This window comes from Atractosteus spatula, chromosome 8 (assembly GCF_055471065.1).
Source record: "Atractosteus spatula isolate fAtrSpa1 chromosome 8, fAtrSpa1.hap1, whole genome shotgun sequence".
Classification (NCBI taxonomy): domain Eukaryota; kingdom Metazoa; phylum Chordata; class Actinopteri; order Semionotiformes; family Lepisosteidae; genus Atractosteus; species Atractosteus spatula.
Window position 1 is genome coordinate 7,927,052 of NC_142713.1, and position 21,858 is coordinate 7,948,909.

Genomic DNA, 21,858 nt, shown 5'->3' on the forward strand with positions numbered 1-21,858 from the left:
TAAAACCCAGACTGGCAGCAGCTCACAGCCCATAGTTGCCTCGGGAGACCGCAACATCCCCAAGAGCTTATAGTCCTCCCAAGGTTCTCGGGACGCGTTCAGGTTGCCTTTTGATCTGAACATCCACCTACTTATTGGCACCCAATCTTCTAATTAATCAAAAAATCACAAGGCTCTGTTTAATTTCCTAAATGCCACTAGAAAAGTGCTCCCTCACTGAGCCACCTGTAGCGGTATAGTACTCGGCACATCTCCACATGACAGGTAGGCCAAACCTGGCAATTCCTATGGAATCCCAAATCTCCCACAGATCCCCAGACTTAGAATCCCCAAATCTGCCTGGACCCAGGACAGCAAGCACCTACCTAGTGGTGTATTTCCCTGCCTGCTGCCATCTTCAATAGCTGTGTCTGCCTTTCTTCCACTTGGCCATCACTCTCCTTGTTCCTCACAGCACCTCGACCGCCTTCAGTGAGCTCTGGGCCCTCCGACTTCAGCCCATCTTGGCAACCAATGAAACTCCCCGAGCCCTAGCACTTGGGTTTCAGCCTGCTAACCACCACTGCTACCTTGCAACACACAGCCGTGCTGTAACGCAGGATACAAAAGGTCTAGCAGGATGAGCACTCAGAATAGAAGACCACGCGTCAATTAATTCAGGTCGGCAGATAGGACCTAACAAAAAGGTTAAACCACTACAGACACAAATGTAAGTTGGTATTTTCTTGATTATCAACTTGTGCATAATGTGAACGAAGAAATCATTAGAAACAATCAGATAATTTTTCCCACATAACTTCTAATCAATTAGCACACATACTGTATATCTGCCTTCTGCATGCTTGCTGACACACATCAACAAGCTACTAGACACAAATGTAGGGGAAGGAATAAGCAGAGGTTACTTCCAAACTGAAAAGTAAAGCACACTAAAAATCATTTCTTCAGGTGTGTGAAGAATACTCCACAGCCAAAATTAAATTCCAATGTTTTTTTACATTGGAATTATTCTCTGCTTATTCCTTTAGCAGCGTGAAACTGTGCTCAAGACACATGTCTGCCTGTCACTTTGTCTGTCAGGAGAGTTCATTTTAGCATGACCAGGGTTGGCAAATTCCTAATGGAAGATCTGGGGAGCCATACCGTAATTTAACAAAGCACTTTGATAAATTACACACACCCCCCCAAAAAAAAACCATATTAAGTCAATGTATTTCTACAGCTGTGTAAACTGTGAAGTATGTGAAGATAGCTAATGTGAAAATACACATTTATGGTCATCGGTGGAATATTTTTTGGGAACAGGGGGGTTAACAGGATAGGTAAAGAAAGGTGGCAGTCAATGTGTAAAGCTATAATTGTCAGTCATACAGTATCATGTATGTGATCTGTTTAGCATTGCTTTAAATACCATCTACCACTTTTATCAAATGAAATGCTTTCTATCATAAGCAAGGCTCTCACACTGTTGCACAATTTGGTCCCAGCTGAGCCAACAATAATGAGCCCTACATCTCTGGCGTAATGTGACAGTACAAGCCCCAGACAACAGCTGGTCTATAGGAACAGCTAAGAGTAGAGTTGGACAGGAAACACACACTAATTTAATGAGACTGAGTTTTGTAGCTTTATTTCCACATGTTGACATTTTTTAAAATGCTATGAAACTCTATACTTAAGAAAACATTTTGTATGGATTTCTTGGAAAGGAAACCTCCCATAGGCAGACAAATTGAAACATTAAAAAAAACATTTCTTTCTTTTCTCATTCAACTTTATTTGACTTGCTTTTAAACCAGACGTTGAAGTGAAATATTTGCAAAGGGTGTTTGTTTTTAGATCATTCCCAGTGAACCTCAGATTTAATCTAAACCATGAGATAGATCAATAAAGTGGTTCAGTGCAGCCCTTTACAACTAAACACGCTGGCACATTACAATTCCATCACCAGTTTCAGCTGTCTCTCCTTCGACATTCATTTTCATATTACTTTTAACTAAAGCCCTCCTTGATCGGTCGATAAATAACACTGACAGGTAGGGCAATTAAAATACCATTCATTATGTTGTCTTTCGTATGTGAAAATATATATATTTTAAAATCTGTAAAACAAAAATGATATTCAGTAGGTTGTCCTGGTAAGTCTTATTCATTTGCTAAAAATATTTTCAGTAGGGTAGACCAAAGCTCCATGATTTGTAACAGATTCAGAAGAGATGGCAGGACAAAGTGGTTTTAAAACAGAAAAGTTTCAGTCAGAGAATTAAAATCCATCTGAGGTCAGAAAACATCCTTTCAGGTTTCTTTCTGTAGCCCAGGAAACTTTTTTTTTTTTCTGGGCACTCCCAGCACTGCATATCCTCACATGCAATTGTGTAAAAATGAATTAAACCAACAAAAGAAAAAAAAACTATAAAACTAAAAAAAATTAGTCCATGCAATTTGTCTGGTGTTCGCTTTCATAACTAAAATAATCCAGAGAGATTTGAACATTCAAATTAGTTATCAAAATGTAAATGCTTCATTGTCATTAAATGTCCCATGTCTTATTTCTGGTTCCATTTATCCTTTTGTGGAAAACAATGTCCAGGCATTCAACAAAGAAAATTTGATTCCATTGAGGTCAACAGCAGCAGGTTGCCATGGCATTCGAGTGTAAAAGAGGAGCCATATCTGTCCCACAATGCCTCAGTCTTTGACAAGCCTGTAGATGTGATGCTGAGCACCATGTTCACTGGTGGATACTTCAAACACATAGGCGATGCAAAGTAGTGTCTCCTGTGTGTCTCTGTTTGTCACTACCTGGAAACAAGTACAGTTCATTACTCTACTGCGTACTGACAAAAACACTGTCAGAAAACTACACATGGGGAAAAAGATTTTTCAATCTTCAATCTTCTTTACATAATACAAAACATGAACCACTGTGTGTTAAACATGCTCATTGCCTCATGTCTTTTAATAATGCATTCTGTGTGCTGCAGTTAACACAGTTAATTTTTTTGTACTATTTTATTATACTACGTGTTTGCAAATATGGTTTGTTTTAACCAGGCCAGTGTAATATCACGTAATATATTCTAAACTGCTCAATGCCTTATTAATGCATTGTTTACTTGTTCAATACAATATACAAATGCAGACAGCCAATACATTTAGCAGCAAGCTCGCACTGAATTTCTGAAAACAAGTTAGAGCAAAGATCTTAACTATTGGAATTCACCTTCAGCAGTTCTTTCTAACTAACTTCAAAAAACAAATTAAGCACTAAAAAAGAGAAAAGGGCAATCTAGACAGAATATTGTGCATCGGCGTTTCTGAGCAATGTGTAAACAGACTCTGAGTTGCCGAGTGCTAACAATCTCTTGCGTTTCCGTCATGATAAGACTGATTAAAACATGCTGGTGCTGTCTGGGGTTACTAACCTGTAGGATAGTGAAGTTCTCCAGCACACTGTTCATCATGTATTTCTCCGGAAGGTGCTTCAGCTTATGGATAAAGTTGATCATGTATTCACAAAGCGGAGAGCGATGGATCCGAAACACATAGCGTCCATTTTCAAACCGCGCATACTCTGTCTGCCGGGACAAAACATGAAGATGGAGGCTACATTTAGGAAAGATTACAGCAAGGGCTTTGGACAACAGTATCATGGACAGGAAAAGATGCAGTGAGTAGAGAATGTGCTCTAAGGGTTCTAAAAGTGCTCTGAACGTTCTGATGTGGAAAACATAAAAGGTTTTAATGAATCTAGACACGAAGTTTAGAATATAAATGACTCCTCTCTTCAGTGCTATCATCCACCCAGACATTTTCGTATCGCTTTATCCAATACAGGGTTGCAGGGTAGCTGGAGTCTCCCAACGAAAGCGAGACTGGATACACCACGGATGGGACATCAGTCCATCTCAGGGCATACACAGACACACGCATTCACACGAGGGAAAGTTTTCCCACAAACCAATTAACCTACCAGCGGGCTATGAGAGGAAACTGGAGCACCCAGAGGAAACCCACGCCAAAACACGGAGAATACACACACTCCTTGCAGATAGCACTGCAGGAAATTGAACCCGGGCCCCCAGCACTGCAAGGCAACAATGCTAACCACTGCAATACCATGCTGCCAAGTGTCATCGTGGAAAACTGAAATGCATTTCTTTTTTGACATATGTTGTTATACAATTCTGATTGTGAGGCACAATGTGCTCTAGTGAACATACAGACAGGTATCATGCCATACATAACCCCATTTGCCCCTTCTAATTCAATACCAGTTTTGTCATTTCCTCCTCTCAAATCATACATCAGATATGGCCAACGGAAGCAGCCCTAATTGAAGCTATTTTTGCGAAAGCCAAAGGAATGGTTAAGGATGAATATACTAAGAGCTGCCAAAAGCAGTGCAAGTTAAGCATGGAGGCTAGATTGATTCCAGACTGTGCAGCTAGGAGGGGTCGGAAGAATAGTCTAAAAAAAGGAGTTCTTGCACAGATCGCTCTGTCACGGTTCTTGCACGGACCCCTAGGTCACGAGAATCAACGGTGATTCACGTGACATAACCAAGTGCCTACAGAGTCTAGGAGAGCTGATATTAGCAGTGAAAGTGATCTGAGTGACGCTTAAGGTTTGCTTTCATTCTGATTACCCACTTGAAGAGCTGTTGGTTTTTTAAAATTAATCATGGGAGCTAATATATTTGGTGTGACAAGCCAGGATAGCTGGACTATGACTAGAGTTCTGTAAACTTGTGTGGATGTGTCTTGTGTGTGATAGAGCTGTTACTGAGGGATTTAGGAGTCTCATCAAGAATAGTTTAAAGGTGGTGGATTTGTAAACTAATTCTGATTGCACAGATATTCAATTCCTAGTGTACTGCATTTCAGACACAGCTTGTGTCACAGCTAAGTATATTTACAGTATCTATACAGTGGCTATCAAACATATTCACACACATTTAGGTGTGCTATGGTAGGGAGTGCATCTATATGAAACTACTTGTATTCTGTTTTATATTCCTAATTAATTTAGGAGGATCTGTAGATCATATATTTTCACTATGACGTTTATATAAAGTTTTGTATTGATCAATGGCAAAAAGATCCAAATAAATACATTTTGAATCCGTAACACAACAGATGTGAAAAACTCCAAAGCCCTCTCTAGAAATTCACATTCACATGCCAATCCAAACTGTTTCCATAACTACTTTTTTCTGTTTTCCACCAACAACGAAATTTCACGGAATCTTACGAAATTAGACATCATGTGAGTATTTGCGTGTGTGCTGTAGATGAGCGCTTTTCACAGAGCTGTCAGAGAATCCTGTACATACATTAGAGTCTAACAGCTTGCTCTGAAGAGCCCCACGCCAGCAGGTTTTGTAGGTCACTATTAGATAGCAACATTTTAAAGATATGGATCAATTTCAATTAAACACCCGATGAGTTAAGTAATTTAGAGATCATCTAGAACTAAAATGTACTGTAAATACTTTCTATCCCTCAAGGACCAAAGTTGTCTTAATTGAACTAATTACTTACTTTAATACTTCTTTGATACTTTACCTACAAAACAAGACTGACTGGACGGTGTTGAAGATCCATGGCCAAACTTTTTCTACTTAGAAAACAGGCTGTTTCAGAAATTAAAAATAGATGGTTTTGCCCTCAGGTATTAAACACTAAATGTTGTTTTTTTTCTCTCGTTCTAGTTAGTTAAGCCAGCAAGGAGGTGTCCGGAGGATGAAATGGTGGAGAAATGGATCATACTGTCCTTTTCCTTTCACAGTTAATCTGAATCAGAACAGTAATGAGCTGGAAGGGTGCAGTCCTGTTCTCCATTACCCCCAGTTGAAAAAATTAAACAAAATAATTCAATTAATAATATTTACACACCTGAATTTTTATTAATGTTTGTTTTGCAAGCAAATGTCTACAAAATATCTAGACAGAAAATATTGCATACATTTAATAAAGAGCAGAAAGAAGGCTTATTTCGCTGATAGCAAAGCTTGGAACCCTAAAGAAAGGTGAAATTAAGGTTCACTCCAGTACAGCAGTTCTGTGTTACTTTAAATGGAGAATACTCTTCTTTTCCTTCTGTCTGTTCTCTGTTGCAGCTCACTGAACAAACACACCCACCCGCTGGTTCCTGAGCACAGTTGCCCTGTTCTCCTTACCTCCACTTTTTCCACCACTTGCTTGCCAAAGGAGCACACTTTGGTTGAAGAGGTGATGATCATATTTTCTGAGCTCTCGTACTGACTGGAAACGCCGTAGAAGGAGCCGCTGTCATCTTGGATGTTCATGCTCAGATCGGCCTGCAGAATTGCAAAAAGAACAGAGCAAAAATGCATCTGAATCCCAATTTACAGCTCCATTTTTACAAGATTTAAAGCTTTTGATTGTTGCATCAAAGAAGTCAAGGTATGGCTAACTCTATTGGCCTTTCCTTCACAGTTTCTTACATTATGCAGTAGATAATAATGGACTTCAGACTTCAATGATGTTCTAATGTTTTTAACAATCACATCCTCTGCAGATGCAGTTGCTTCATCACTTGCAGGAAGTAATGAAAGTATTAATTAAGAAATCAGACTGGATCAGATGCCAAATTCTGTGTAATTAAATATTATTTCTACATATATTGCATATGATTATAGATTATTTATACACTTAGTTTTTAAAAGAGAAACTTTGCAAGGGGAATTGATCAAAGTTATCAAACTCCAAAATAGAGGACATCTGCCAAAGAAACAAGCACAATGTTTTACACAAAAAGTAATGGCACAGGCAACCAAGACAATGCTGGTTCAGATAATGACAGATGACTTCCCCTTAATGGAGAGCCCATTCATTACATTAAGTGTTGTATGCCAAAAACATGCAGACTGAATATGAAAGACTAATGCTCAGAAGCAAGGCTTAAATTAACATTTTGACCCACCCTACTCGTACCAAAAACAGTCAATAGAATCTAAAAGCCAATGCAATACATACAAAACATGAACACAATCAAATAGTATTCAATAATATCACAAAAAGATTCTATCTATATCAAACAATAAATGTGGAAAAAATATTTCTTTCAAAAGCTTTCAAAACAATGGTAACAACGGATAATAAATAATATACTTTGGACTGTTTCGAAATAAAAATAGCATTAATACAAATAATGTTATACCAAAAATATTGAAGAGGGTGTTGAAATGTCAGTTTACAAATGTATCTAGCACCATCCTTGTACTGGCAATGATTCACGAATTTGAATAATATGACCTGTGGCATCCAGGTTAATAAGGAAACATTAGAAATACAGCACAAACTCTCACCATTACACTTTATAGTAATATGTAAAAAGCAATATATCCTCACTGGGATAAAGAACAATGATACATATTCCTGAGTGCTATTCCAATATTATCAAGAGGCTAGCACTCAGGAATATGTACTCCAGTTGCCTTCACACTGACATAGATTAGCACTGGTATACCCATATGGCTCTCAGATCTTATCCAGGCTTTGTCTCCAGATGCTTCTACTACAATTTATTGCAGACCTGGCCTATTAGCCAGGTGGTGTCATCTGGGGCATTAGTAACATTATAGTCAGGTTTTACCTTTTCCCCTCAGTTATCTTCTTTAATAAAGGCCCTTTAAATCACTTGCTGGCTCCCTTTATTTCCTTTTCATCTTTACTACCAGATAATTTGCTCATTTGTCTTGATTTCTGTAGCCCGTTAACTTCCTATGACCCAGGCCACCCCTCTTTAATAGAAGGGCTTCAATGCCCTGCAAGGGAATTCATCCGATTACAATCAAAACCCCACGATTTGTAAATTGAATCACCTAGGCCAGCCCCTGTGTAACAATTTACAATAGCTGGCAGAAATCCAATTCTCTCAACACTTCTAAGGTGCAAGACGATCTGCTAAAACAGGGCCAGTGGCAACTCTGCAGATGGAGGGTAGAAAATGAAATTCAGTACAGAATGCCATCACTTTCCAGGTAGGTCAGCAACCTGTCACTATCACCATGCCAACCCACACCTCAGGACCCCAGAGGGCAGACCTGTGACTTGCCCGTGTTAAAACAATTGTTTTCTTTTTGTTTTGAAAAAGCGCGTTTCACAAGATTTGCTTTATCAAACTCCTGAATGTATCAAAGAGGTTCTGAAAATAAAAATGTAAGAAAAACTAAACTGTCATTTATTAAATGTCCTTCTGTCCAGTTAATTGAAATAAAAAGAACAAATCTAAAATAATTCAGTATTTTTTAACGATGGTATATTCTCATATAAAACAAACTGGCAAGTTAATTGGCTTCTGAGACAACAGACCCTAGGTGTGAGTCTGTGTCTGTGTGTCTGCCCTGTGATGGACTGGTGTCCCATCCAGGGTGTACCCTGCCTTGCACCTGGGATAGGCTCTGGGTCCCTTGTGACCCTGAATTGGAAGAAGCAGTAAGCAAATGGACAGATGGATGTTAGATTCAATTTTACAATGTATTACAATGACTTCATTTAGAATATTGTGCTCAGCAATGGTCATCACACAACAAAATTGGTATTATATCCTTATAAAATGTTCAAAGAGGTTTATGGATAATTCTTGGGCTCAAGGAATGATCTTACATGGACAGGCTAAAAGATCTAGATCTCTTCAGCCTTGAATAAAGGAGACCGAGAGATTTGTACTACACATATATACAATTCTACAGGTGTGTAGATAGAGTTAATCCAGGGGACCATTCAAGACTCAGAAGTGGAACTAGGTAGGTCAAATGTAGGGGAATGAATTTGAATGAACAAGAAGAAAAGCTTCGTCACTCAAAGAGTCATGGGTATCTATAAAATTATATCACAATACATGTTTCTAGGAGGGATCTGCATCATTATCACTTGTCCCCTTCCCTTCATTACATATGTGAGACATATTTGGGTCAACATGTTCAGTGTTCAGTGTGTGGTAATGTGTTTGGTGCAAGTGAAGTTTTATTTAATCTCTGACCCAGGGAAAAGTGTGGTGTGGACGGTTGAGGAGAGAATGCAGGCTCGAGAATGTGTCCGTTATTCTTGATTCTTTTTCTTCTTCTTCTGGTTTGGTCAGCTAGTTTTGGTTTTTGTTTTATCAATAAAGTTTGATAATCGGCCAGTGAAAGCTCTGTTGTCCTTCACATGAACGCCTGAAACATTTTACCGAACCCAGGATTTTACACATACTATAGTGTCCATTGTTCGTCATTTCCACCGTACTGTAAAATGTGAATGTGCTAGTGTCTTGTATATATTGTAATGTCTTCATGTTCCACACATCTGTACTGTACTGTGAGCACATATTGCGACTGCGTTTTTGTGTCTCCCCATCTTTTGTTTATTGTCCAATGTAATTAATGTAATGTAATTGTTAATTCTCCTTTTGCACCTGTGTGATTTTTGTGTTGAGCAGGTTTCAAATGTGCCAAGGCAAATTCCTGTACCTGACACATACTGGCGAATAAAAGTGATTCTGATTCTTGCCTACTGTCTTTTGTTCTCCTATGCCTTATTTATTTGCTTCTTGGCTTTCCCTCTCTCTTCTCACCTGAAGAAGGCTTCATAGCCGAAATGTTGTGTTTCTTTTCGTTACCTTTCACCATGGAATGAACCTTTACCTCTTCCATATCACAATATATATAACTATATATATAGGTTTGCTTCCATTGAAAACTCAGAGAATAAAAGTTTACAGCTTTTTAAGGAAGGTTACTTTAAATATAAAATATTACGATCATAATCCGATCACCATTCAATAGCTATCACACGTGTCTTCAACGGAATATCTTTGTTAATGTTAATGGTTGTTAATAATTTAAGAAGGTTATTTCCACTCTGATAATTTGATTAAAAAAAGCCTAGTGATATCCTTCACTTTATGAGATTTTTGTCTGCTTACTTATTTGGAGTGTAGCTAGTGTAGCTTATTAGCAGTGTAGCTAGTCTATCGCTAGATTAGGAGTGTTGCGAGGACACGACACAGGAGTCGAGACAGGAACCTCTATATAAGTAGGCTGGTGGCTGGCCTTTTGTACAGTGTGTGTCCCTGTTCCCCCTTACTGTGCTTGTTCAGGGCCTGGGTCCTATAAATAAGTGTGCGTGTAGAAAGAGTTCAGTCTGAGAGCAGTGGGACAGGTGTCTGAGCTCGAGTTTCCCTCTCAAAGAGCAGCCCTCCCATTCTCCCCTCGGCTACATTCTGATCCAATACGCACATCGTGCTCCTCAACATTGTAGTGATGGGGAATGTGAGCCCACCAGACCTTGGGATACCACACAGCACGGCTTAAAAAAGCTGCCAGTCAAGTGCACTGTGACATCGCCATGACAACGGAAAACCGAGGTGTCAATTCTCTACCCCCACAAGTAAAGAAATAGAGTATTACGTAAACTGTACTAGTTCTTGACCTCACTTAAACACATTAAAATACATTACTGCCCGCACTCAAAGCTCTTCTTTCAATATGCTTCATGCAATTACCTCAAACCTGTATTTCTGCATATAAAGAGTACAATCTATCCACATACTGTAACCTCCATTATTCTATATTCTATATTACCAGCTGTAGGAAAAAACGTGCCCCCAAAACAGAAAAATAGCTTAAAACTTATAATTTTCAGATTTAGCTGAGTTATAAACCAGACACACAAATGTTGACCTCTTATAGCTTTATGCCATCTACTTGTTAAGCATCGGTTTATTTTTTTTTCTCAACTCAGTTTAATGTTAGTTGTCATGCAGTTCTTGATAATTCTAGTTCTGTGTTTGGTGGAAATATGTTATAATGAATTGTAAATTACCTAAAAAGGTTATTTTAATATATAAACCTTGTCCTTCTTAATCCTGTGTCTTAATCGACTGGATTTAGTTTTAAAGATACTGCATGTACTTGGTGGACATTGTCAGTTCAGATCCTTCAATGATGATGCAGGTTTCTTGCAATTCTTACTGACTGGGTCAAAAGCAATATAAAATTACTGAATGAACAACACAACACAAAATGTGTGCTTTTTGTCATGCCAATTTGATATTTAACTACTGTCTTGAATTAGGGCAGCACAGAGGTACGTACTGCTACCTCACAGCACTGGCAGCTGGATTCAATTCATGGGTTGCTATCTGCGTGGAGTTTGTATGGTCTCCCTGAATTTGCATGGGATTCTTCCCACAGTCCAAAGACATACTGGTAGAATAATTTGTTTCTGGTATGCATGTGTTTTTGAACAGTATGTGTGTGCCCTGCGATGGACTGGTGTTCTGTCCAGGGTGTATCCTGCCTTGAGCTCATTCCTTGCTGGGATAGGCTCTGGCTCTCCCACAACCCTGCATTGGATAAAGTGGATGTATGGAATTACTACTGCCTGCAATGTCTTTAACGTTTGTTAAAAAACAGTCTACAGATCAGTGTAATCTACTTGTTCATAGCAATGCAAATATCTTTTTCTTATTTATGACAGACTCACTGAGTCTCACGGAGACTTCCAGCTTAAACCTTTGGAAGAATTCAGAATTGGACCGTCAACACCTAAACATGAAAGAGGAGGGACATCCATTTTCAATTCATCTGGGGCAAAACGTGTATTAAATTAAACAAACAAACTCACCCAAAACTTGACCAAGAAGAACGCATTGGAGGGTCCCTTCTCAAACAGCTCTTTAAGGCCTCCTTTCTTCTCTGGGAATTTATCATAAATCTGCCGGATGTCAACAGCTTCCAGGTAAGGGTCACTGAACGTTGGGTTGGACTGGCCGATGTGGACAAACAAATGCTTGTTGTACTAGAAAATACAAGGGAGAAGGCACTTTGTTCCAGAAATTGTCATGGAGCTGTCAAGTCATAAAGAGGAAATAAGTAATCACAGAAAAAAAACAAAACAAATTGTAGTCTTGGTTGTTCATTTGATAAAGTTCTGCTTCTTTTTATAAGACAAATATTTGGGTAACTCAAGAGTGTTTTTATGTACATAGTAAATAACACCCTTGAAGAAGGCTCCACAGCCCAAACATTGTTTCTCTTTTCTTTTCAGCATGGAATAAACCTTTACTTGCTCCGAGTAAAGAAGTGGTTATGGATTAATACATGGGCACAACCCTGAATTACAGTAAAACACCAACCTAATGTATAACATTTCATGTGACTTAAATATGGCACTTGGATACCTGATCAGTTCTTAACACCTCTATGCTCTGCATGAAAAATGCTGAGCTGAGCCAGAGGCTGTGCTGGCTGTGAATATATAGAGTAGCTTGTACCACAGTTTGTAAAGATGTACATATGATTAATGTCTGCTGCAATCACATTTACACAGCAGTCCCTCAGCAACTTTTATCATCTTCAAAGTATTCGAAGAAAAGCAAGTACTAATCAATGACTGGCCTTTCTGCATCAAAGGAAAAAAAGAACATTGTCATAATTTTAACATTATTTCAACAGTCCGTGTATTGGAATAATACATCATGCGTAGTCAACTGTACAGTAAAAAATACTATAATGTATAATACCCAAAATACATGCGCTGTCAGGGCAACAGGTTCACTGTAGGCGACTCACACAACTCAATGGAACACGAGTGGGTGAACAACAGAATGCTATCCCTGTTGTCTGCTGACCATAAGGTACTAAGTAAGGATTAGCACCTAAATAATGGCTGGCTGTGGAGGTGGATGTTTTGCCTATTATGCCTCCCAGCATGTAGGGGCATCAACATCCTGTTGCTGTTTCTGTAATATTAGTTTTTTACAGGACAGGGTTGTTAGCCTTGTGCCCAACCTCCAACATGAAGGACCTGGCACCCGACGTGGGACACAAACCCTGGGATTATGGGTCTCATGCTATACCAACAGAGCTAGTCGGGGCCTCAATGTCTGGCTGTGTTATAAAATAAATACCCCAACACCAGCAGTACTGAGTGTTTTTCCTTAGAATCAGCCAGGCTTTTCATCAATGGTCACTTCCTCAGAACAACATAGAGGCAAAAAGCGGGGCATGTTATACCTTGCTATTCATTGTGATTAAATCAGTGATCTAAGAAAATCATTTTACAATGAAAACCAGACATCGAGGCCTGCAAAGGTATCTCTTTTGCCATACACCATGGAGTTCAGTTCAGTTCAGTTTATTTGTCATGCAAATAAGCATTTCATTGCACTTCTGCATATGATAAAGAAACTGAACTGAATTCCATAAAATACAAAGGACTCATTTTAAAAAATGTCAACACAATAGCTTCTGGACTCTAGCTTGGTAGTCCATTTCATGTAATAATAATTTGTGTTGTAAAATATTTGCCTAGAACTAATGCAAAATGGACACTTAAAAACACTTCCTGCTCCCTGCTTGTTGAGATTAACATGGATTGACAACTGGAATCAGCTTTCTCCTTCAAACTGCAAAACTTCAGTCTTCCTTTTGTAACTTTTGAAGTAAATCACAAGAAGCTAAGCATCTTCAGTCTGTACAAATAATTCCAACACTTTTTTTTATCTAGAGATATTATTTTCTTAGAAAACAGCCATTCATATATAAACGAATGGTCCTAGAAGATGCTATTTTTTAGCAAATCTATGAAGCCATCACTTTTCATTTTGCCACAGTGAAACTTATCTAAATTTGATCACTCAGTCCTCCTACACAGAAAGAGGAGACACAAACAGCAGTACACCATCTCTGCGAAGGTTCACATTCAGAACAGAGTCCCTCAGTCAGTTGGGCAGGGGTCCATGTGTGGCTTAATGGAGGTAGCTGGCACATTTTCAATGTATGAAAGTAAAATAAGCCTATGATACTTAACTGACCCCATCAGAGGCCAGCTGAAGGTCTGTACATTGAACTGATCTCTTTCCAGATCTCCGACATACCATATGTCTGCTGACCACATCTGAACAATATCAATAACAATATCCTTATCAGTGGCTTAACTGGCCTCACTGTCCATTAAGAGAAGACAGGAAAGGGTCTACCTGTTTGACTTTTCTATTTAGAAAGCATTCTTCTGTTTGCTTTTCTTAATTATTTGAATATAAACCAATATAAAAACCATGACACCATGAAACCATGATTGTAAAATGCTGTAATGAATGTTGCCTTTAACATAAACTCCAATACATAAACCATATATTTCAATGTGGATCTAGTGCATGCCTACTGTATTATACTGTAGGTGGCTCAGGCTAATCTTGCCTAGGGTATCTAGGGCAGTGGTTCCCAAACATTTTGGACCAAGTACCACCCCTGATCAAACCAAAGCATCCAAATACCACCTACAAGTCATCTTCTCATAGGAACCCCAGAAAATCTCAATGACCAACACACACATATATAATAAAAATAGCACTGAGCACTTTTCGTTCTGTACGTGTATGATTATGTCATGAGAGAGTGAAAGCGGGCGTCAATACCAGTGTCTTTACTCAGTCTGTGCAGTGCAGAAGCATTCCCTCGAAAGGCTCCCTATTTTGTTTCTAGTTTTCCTACCCTCAAACACAATGTCAAAGCAAAAGTGCACAGCAGAACTAAAAATTACATTTCCATGTTTTCGAAGTGGCAGAGAAGACTGGGAAGCTGAATGTTTGGTGTGTAAGCCTGGTACTTTTGTCTCCGTGGAAAATAAAGGTGTACTTGACTTGCAAGCTCACGTTGACTCAGACAAACACAAAAAGGCATTTCGAGGAGAGAGTTCCTCAACCAAATTAACAGATTCTTTTGTAAAATCTGGCAGCAGAACAGAGGATACTGTTATTGAGGGGTCTTGTGCATTTCACACAGTTAAACATCATCACAGTTACTTTACCAATGAACATAAAACGTGGGATATTTTGAAAAGCATTTCCATCCTGACCCCCTTCCCAGTTAAGGCAATAATTAAAGTTCCTCAGGGTGTCCTCTTTTTTCGATGTTCAGATATGGCAACCCTAGTGGCCGATGTGTAATCCTCTTCATTCTCAACAGGTGTGCGTGATCTATCGGAACTGGCGTCAGTACTCTTGGTGTCTATTCCTTTCAGCCATGACATAATACTTGATTATGGCGAGGTATTCATTTTCGATCACTTGTTCTGTTGGCGAACATGGTGCAAAGCTGTCTCTCTGAAAGCTCGAGAGGAGTATGAACACTCAAATATTAGCGCGCACTGTATCGACGTAGCCAAGTACAGTACGTCAGCTGTGTATCTGACACACAAACTAACTTGATTAAAATAGAAAATATGAAAACCCGTCTCAAGCTTTCTGAAACCGATTAGGTCAATTACAGATGAAAAATGTACATAATTTTTAATTATTCAATTTTTCAATTCCCAATTTTTCAGTGCACACAACACATTTCCAGGGTCATCTAGCGTCACCTGTGGGCACTCGGTCCCACAGTTTGAGAACCACTGATCTAGGGAGTTCTTTTATCAAACTTCTAATCATCAAGGAGCCTCTGCTTACTGTGTCAGGGTCTTGTTGATGCTCCAGGAAAGCGGAGAATTCCAACATGCGGAGTTTGCAGCTTCCGATGCTGCGACCCTGCCAGGAGGGTGCAGCAGGGGATGCTGTGAGGCCTACTGTGCTCTCATACCCTGTGAAGACAGAACGCCGGCACGAGAGGTAGGTTCAGAAAAGACTGAGACTCGCATCTGAACTACATTCCCCAGTAGGCTGTGAGAAATGATCTGTAATCCTCAGTCAGCCAGCCAATTGTATTGTGCCAATGGGTCACGTGACTAAGGATGACGGGTTATTCCCCTTCTGGGGAATGTAGTTCAGACAGAAGTCTCCATCTCGTCTGAACCTACCGTCCTCTCACAGGCTTTACATCAAACAGGAAACTGAAGGATAAAACATTGATTAAAAGATGTCCTCTACCTACCAGCTGAGGCAAAACACAGGTGTTGTAAGGTTTCACTCCTACAGAGACCTTAAAAATAATGCTTTAAAGGTGAGCAAGTAAAATTCAAAACAAATACAAAAAAAGAAAATCATGTAAACTAAAATCAATAATTTCCCTTAAATTTTGGAATTAATAAATGAACTATTTAAAAATATATAGTGTTGTACTGTTACATGCGATTCACTTAAGAAGAAAGGAAAAAAGAATGCAGATGTGCTGTCCGGTGAAAAAAAGAATGAAGAAAATGGCAGAAACAAATGGGCACTCTCTGTTTCAAAACGAAAGGGAGCCTTGCAAACATCTCAACGAGTGATAATTTCATCATACTTTGTAAAAATTATCTTGTCAAAAGTCTTTACCTGTTATTGTAGGTGGCCCAGTTCCTTGAATGGTGTAGTTATGTTGTGAGAAAGGCTTGACACTGGAAAAACAAGTTAAAGTACTGCATGAGCCTTGCTTCAAATGATAATGCTCCCTCTCTCTAAATGTAAAAGCCATATTGAATGAGAATGCAACATGTGTCTGTTGTCCAAAGCATCTCACATTTGTACCCAAATAACACAACTGAACATTTAACTGAAGTAGCTCGCTCAAGAGAACAACATCAGTGTCCTTGAGCTGTCGGCAGAACATTGTCACACTGTGCCAGGATGAACTGGGCATTCCAGACCAATATAGACTCTGGACATAGGGAATAACAGTGTTTCAGTAGAAGCTTTTTTTTATTGTAATTGCAAACTATACTGCATATGCCCCCAATCCTCTCACATCTCTTCTCTCTGTCTCACTCACAAGTCAGGTGTCCAGCCCCTCTGAGTAAGGACAACTGGTGGCCAGGGGGTGTTAGGGGTCTCTCTCTATTCCCCTCCCTCTCCACCAAGTCTGGAGTTCACTTGACATCTAAGTCAGGGATGTTTATCAGATGTAAACTTCTGGAAGCTGTTGTATAATATTCTGCACTGAATAAAAGGCTTAAATGTTTGCATGTCTGATCCTTGCTTAGCATACTGACTGGCAGATTTATGTGCCACACAACTTTATGAACTAGGTTAAAACTTTATTTGAAATTTGTTTTCTATCAGTTTCTCACTGTGTGAAACATTTGTACATGAGGAAAATAAAGGAGAGAAGACTCTCTCTTATCTATGATACCTATCTATGTGCCTGTTGCTACTGTGAACCCAAAAGTACCTGTACTGGTTTCCTGAAAGACAGAAATGTATCAGAAACTGATCTATCATCACATTGGCTTGGAGGAATATATTTAGGCAGTCACCCTCTGATGATTTCAATCATGTTATTGATTTTTAAAGGTTATGCTTGTAAAAACCTAAAAAAAACAAACAAAATATCCACAGCACACATTTCACCTACTCTTCAGAAGCTGTTGGTTGTCCTGGTAGTGCTCCATGCCAAAACTAAAATGGAAATAAATTTCCATCATTAGCTTATGTGCAAAAACATGCAAAAATGACACATAAGACCTATCAGGTGCTAAGTAATTGCAAAAGGGTCACTTTTTGGCTGTGGACTCCATACAAAATGCTCAGTGCCCAGCTTCCATTTAAATTTTTTGTGCTTAAAGATAGAGTATGTATTTTACCTTTGACACAGATCTGTCTTTTGTGCAACTGAAGACACAGATTTGACTTTTTTTTAAATGTTTTGTGCCCAACCTTGAACATATGTAATCCTATGACTGAAACTGTACACATCTAAGTTTTCCTTCAAAACTATTCTCTCGAGGTGTTGAGACCTCTGTACCCCCACATTCACTGAAACAGCTTAATATATTTAGTACAGTATATTGTATATTTTGCAACAAGCCACAACAGATTGGTCCTGTCATTTTATTTTAAAAAAACTGCAGATTGCAGAAACTGGGATTTAATTGCTCAGTAGTGATTTCTGTTTGCCAACCCACTGTTGAATACATATACACAGAAATCCCAAAAGAACAATGTCAATTATGCTCTGCAGATGCCACAGAAGTCCATTTGATTAATTATTTTATTTCATCGTTTACTTCACTGGACAAAACAGTCACCGCCCCAAGACTCAGACAAGGTCAAAATATCAGGGCTGCAGTGTCTCTGTAACTGTACTGATCTCCAAGTTGACAAAAATGACAAATCCTGTTTGCATGTAAAGCAATTGTGACCAAAATTTCCCAAGAGGTGTTGTGCTGCTGGCCAAGTGTTTTTGATTGGATTGCTGAGCTTACTTTGGCCAGGAAGGATTAATATATGCTAATAGTCATATACAGTATATACTCAATTATTAATCAGCATTTTGAAAGAAAATAAAGTAGATCCATCCATCCATTTACTGCTTCATCCAGTTCAGGGTCATGGGGTATCCAGAGCTTATTCTGGCAAGCAACACGTGCACAGTACCGCATATCCTGGAGGGGATGCCAGTGTCTGGGGCAGACACACTCACACCAGAGCGAATTTTCCCACGAGCCAATTAATCTCCCAGTATATCTTTGGACTGTGGGAGGAAACCCACACAAACCTGAGGAGAGCACAGTGCTACGAGACAGCAATGCTAACCACTGTGCCGCCCAAGAAAATAGATGACAGGCAGTATTTTAATGTCACTCAAGGTAACACTTGGGACACATCAGAACAGCACTGCCTCTTCTACTGTCCTAGTCCCGCCACAGTAGCAGTATACTCTATGAACCTAGAGATCATGGCACACAGGCTCTGTAGTATTCCCTTAGGCCAAGTTCTCAGTTATGTGCCACACTGAACATAAGCAGGGTTTCCTGGTTCCACTCCAGGACCAGGGTTGCTCACTCCATTTTTTATTTTCACACTGACACTTCATTGCCTCAGTGCTGAACCGATAGTCTTCCGAGCGATCAGGAACGCTCACCCCAGTTGCAGTGGGGTAAGCCGGACGGGGCAGCCCCTGCAATGCTATTTTATTCTGGAAGGCAGAGGCAGAGGCAGAGATGATCTGGGCAGAGGACATGGTGGCCATGCTCTGTAGAGCCTTGTCCTTGGCTGCCTGGTCCTGCAAAAAGCCATAAAGAGCCAAGAGTAAGAGCAAGGGCATTGTATCACCGGCTGGGTGGCCACTGAACATGGAGTGCTTTAGCTTAGGGGTCCATTATAGAACACAGCACACATTGGCCAAAATACAAGGAACCTCCATCAAATTAATACACTTAATTAGCAGAAAATAATAATAAGAATGCCTTACACTTATATAACGCTTTTCTAGACACTCCCCTCCACCAATGTGCAGCATCCACCTGGATGATGCTCCAGTACTCTCGCCACACACCAGCTATCAGTGGGGAGGAGAACAGAGTGATGAAGCTGATTTATAGATGGGGATTTTTAAGAGGCCATGATTGGTAAGGGCCAATGGGAAATTTTGGCCAGGATGCTGGGGTAACACCCCTACTTTTCACAAGAAACACCTTGGGATTTTTAATGACCACAGAGTCAGGACTTTGGTTTTACGTCTCATCCGAAGGACGGCGCCTTTTTACATTATAGTGTCCCCATTACTATACCGGGGCATTAGGACCCACACAGACCACAGGCTTAGCGCCCCCTGCTGGCCCCACTAACACCTCTTCCAGCAGCAAGCTTAGTTTTTCCCAGGAGGTCTCTCATCCAGGTACTGACCAGGCTCACACCTGCTGAGCTTCAGTGGGTTGCCAGTTGTGAGTTGCAGGGTGACATAGCTACTGGCACAAAAGGTGTGGACTTGAGGAGCACTAAACAGACTTCCATCACCTACATTGGCCGGAACACAAACCCCAGATCTCAATCCTATTGAAAATTAGTGATATGAGCAGGTCAGCTCTACCTTCATCACAACCTCAAGTGAAATCCCCGTGCAAGAAGAAAGGGATGGAATTGGACTACAAAAATTTCAGACCCTTGTGAGGTACATGCCACGTCCTCTTCCAACTGTTCTTATTGATTGAAGAGGGCCAATACATTATTGGTGGGGGGTGACCTAATATTTTTGTCGTGTAGTACAACCAGTGTAACCCACCACTTTGCTGTAAAAGAAATGGCTACAATCAGAGTTGTGACCTGTTGCATATTGATTGCTGTGTTAAATATCACATTTAATGTCTTAAATAGTGAAAGAATTAATGTAACACACCAAAACAGTGCAATATTGCCCTGATACCTTTTACAAAATAATAAAATGTGACAGGTTTTAACCCAATATTGCAGAAAGTGAAGCACTGGACTTCATCCTACAGTGTTTTCTATAACATTTAATTAGTTACAGTTAATTCAATCTGGAAATAAATATTCATTAATGAAATGCCAGGAAATACCTTGTATTTGAAATACCTGGTATCGTGAAATACCAAGAGTTTTTGGCCTCTTGGCTGAACAGGGTGCAATGAATAATGGGAATAAATCAAATAACCCCTTTAGTCAGTACACTGACAAAAATATACAGAAATTATGCCATCGTCTAAATATTAGCTTTCAGGACAGCCATTTTGATCAGACCTTAGGATTATGCAAACAACAAAGTTGCTAGATGTTTTTCTGGTGTTTAGTTATGCTTATATAATGTCTATGACCGAGTGTCCTACTTTATTATGAACAGAGACGGCTAAAAAAGGCAAAGGGAATTGTGGGTCACACCAAATCAGGGCAATTTCACAGAAAATCACTTCAATGACTCCATAAAACAGAAAGGCACATTTTTATTCAGAAATAGAATTCGCCACTTGTGGTGAATGTTTTACTTTGTGTTCCGTTATACTGCAAGCAGATCTAGCACTGTAGCTCTTTGTGGTGCACACATTGCTCAAGGCACACGACATTGATGCAAGTTGAAGAACGTAGCCATTCTTCCCAGTCTCATCAGCTATGCTTCCCACAAGGCACCACAGACTGTAAATCCTGTGGTGGGATGTTCAAAAGAACACTGTGAACTGAAGAAAGCCGCCAGCGTTTACCTTAAGCTTAACTTGGATTTCCCTGGCCTTCCGTCGAGCCAGCACCTGAATGTGACTAGACACCTGGATGACAAAGACACAGAGGGTACACAGAAAGTCAAGCTAAAAAAAAGTCACATGATTCAGTCTGAGCTCAGTCCAACCCTGGAATCCAAAGGGGTTCTATTTCTGACACGAATGACTGGGAGAAACCCTAGTTGAAAAGGTTACAAAAATACAACAATGAGATTGTGCGGTACACTCTGCAGTAACAAAACTGGGCCGAAGAAGCAAAAACAGGGGGAAGCTGTTTCTGTCCTGGAAGCAACGCTATTATTAGATCCTGGCTCCCCTTATCTCTCATGGCAAGTAGATAACGGAGTTGATACACATTAGGCAGCATTCCACTCAGTCACACTCTTTTGATGATTGTAGTTTATTCTGTCCATTTGTTCCGAAATGTGATGTATTACAGAGCCAGACCAACAACCTTGCATTCATTACTGTATCACAGCACACAATACATTCTTATCTGTTTAATAATCAATTTGCTCAAAATCCACTGTAATATTTCAGGTACGTGCCATGTACAACATAAATAATGCAAAAGCAGAATGTAATAAAAGTTAGAATATCATTTGAAAATGAAAGCTATGTAACATTATGACAATATATTCCCAACCAAAATGCTGAAGCTGATAGCATGCATGGACACACATTCAAATACTGATAGCCTTTACTTAACTCTTCCTTTTTTGGTGCCTATTTCAGCATGCAAATTTTATTTTGTAGCTTGCGAAGAGTATCACTGCTGTGACTCTTTTTTCATGCATTCCTCAATGCAAGCAGCTTTGAGCTCATTAAACTGGAGAGACTTTTTGGCTGTTTTAGCTTCCTGTTAAAGATGGATACCTGTCTGATGGAGGCTATGAGCACATAAGATTCAAAGCTGTCATAACACTATAGTGTCAAACAACAGGGTGGGTTCAGGCTTTTCTAGAGTTGCATGGTTCTCAGACAT

General features: G+C 39.6%; 1 protein-coding gene across 5 annotated transcripts in view; it reads right to left on the reverse strand.

The window, feature by feature from the left end:
- Positions 1-1,608: 1,608 nt before the first annotated feature.
- Positions 1,609-21,858, reverse strand: part of tead4 (TEA domain transcription factor 4) — a 50,206-nt gene continuing 29,956 nt past the window's right edge. For 2 of the 5 annotated variants that reach the window (XM_088923967.1, XM_088923966.1), the window contains 9 exons: positions 20,859-20,921; positions 18,788-18,928; positions 17,279-17,322; positions 16,264-16,325; positions 15,463-15,593; positions 11,637-11,810; positions 6,182-6,322; positions 3,426-3,578; positions 1,609-2,802 (listed from right to left, as the gene is read on the reverse strand). In XM_088923967.1, coding sequence (XP_088780093.1) covers positions 2,689-2,802; positions 3,426-3,578; positions 6,182-6,322; positions 11,637-11,810; positions 15,463-15,593; positions 16,264-16,325; positions 17,279-17,322; positions 18,788-18,928; positions 20,859-20,921 — 1,023 coding nt within the window. In that variant the 3' untranslated portion in view covers positions 1,609-2,688. The remainder of the gene's footprint in view (positions 2,803-3,425; positions 3,579-6,181; positions 6,323-11,636; positions 11,811-15,462; positions 15,594-16,263; positions 16,326-17,278; positions 17,323-18,787; positions 18,929-20,858; positions 20,922-21,858) is intronic. The other 3 variants (XM_088923969.1, XM_088923968.1, XM_088923970.1) reach the window with 2 other exon arrangements.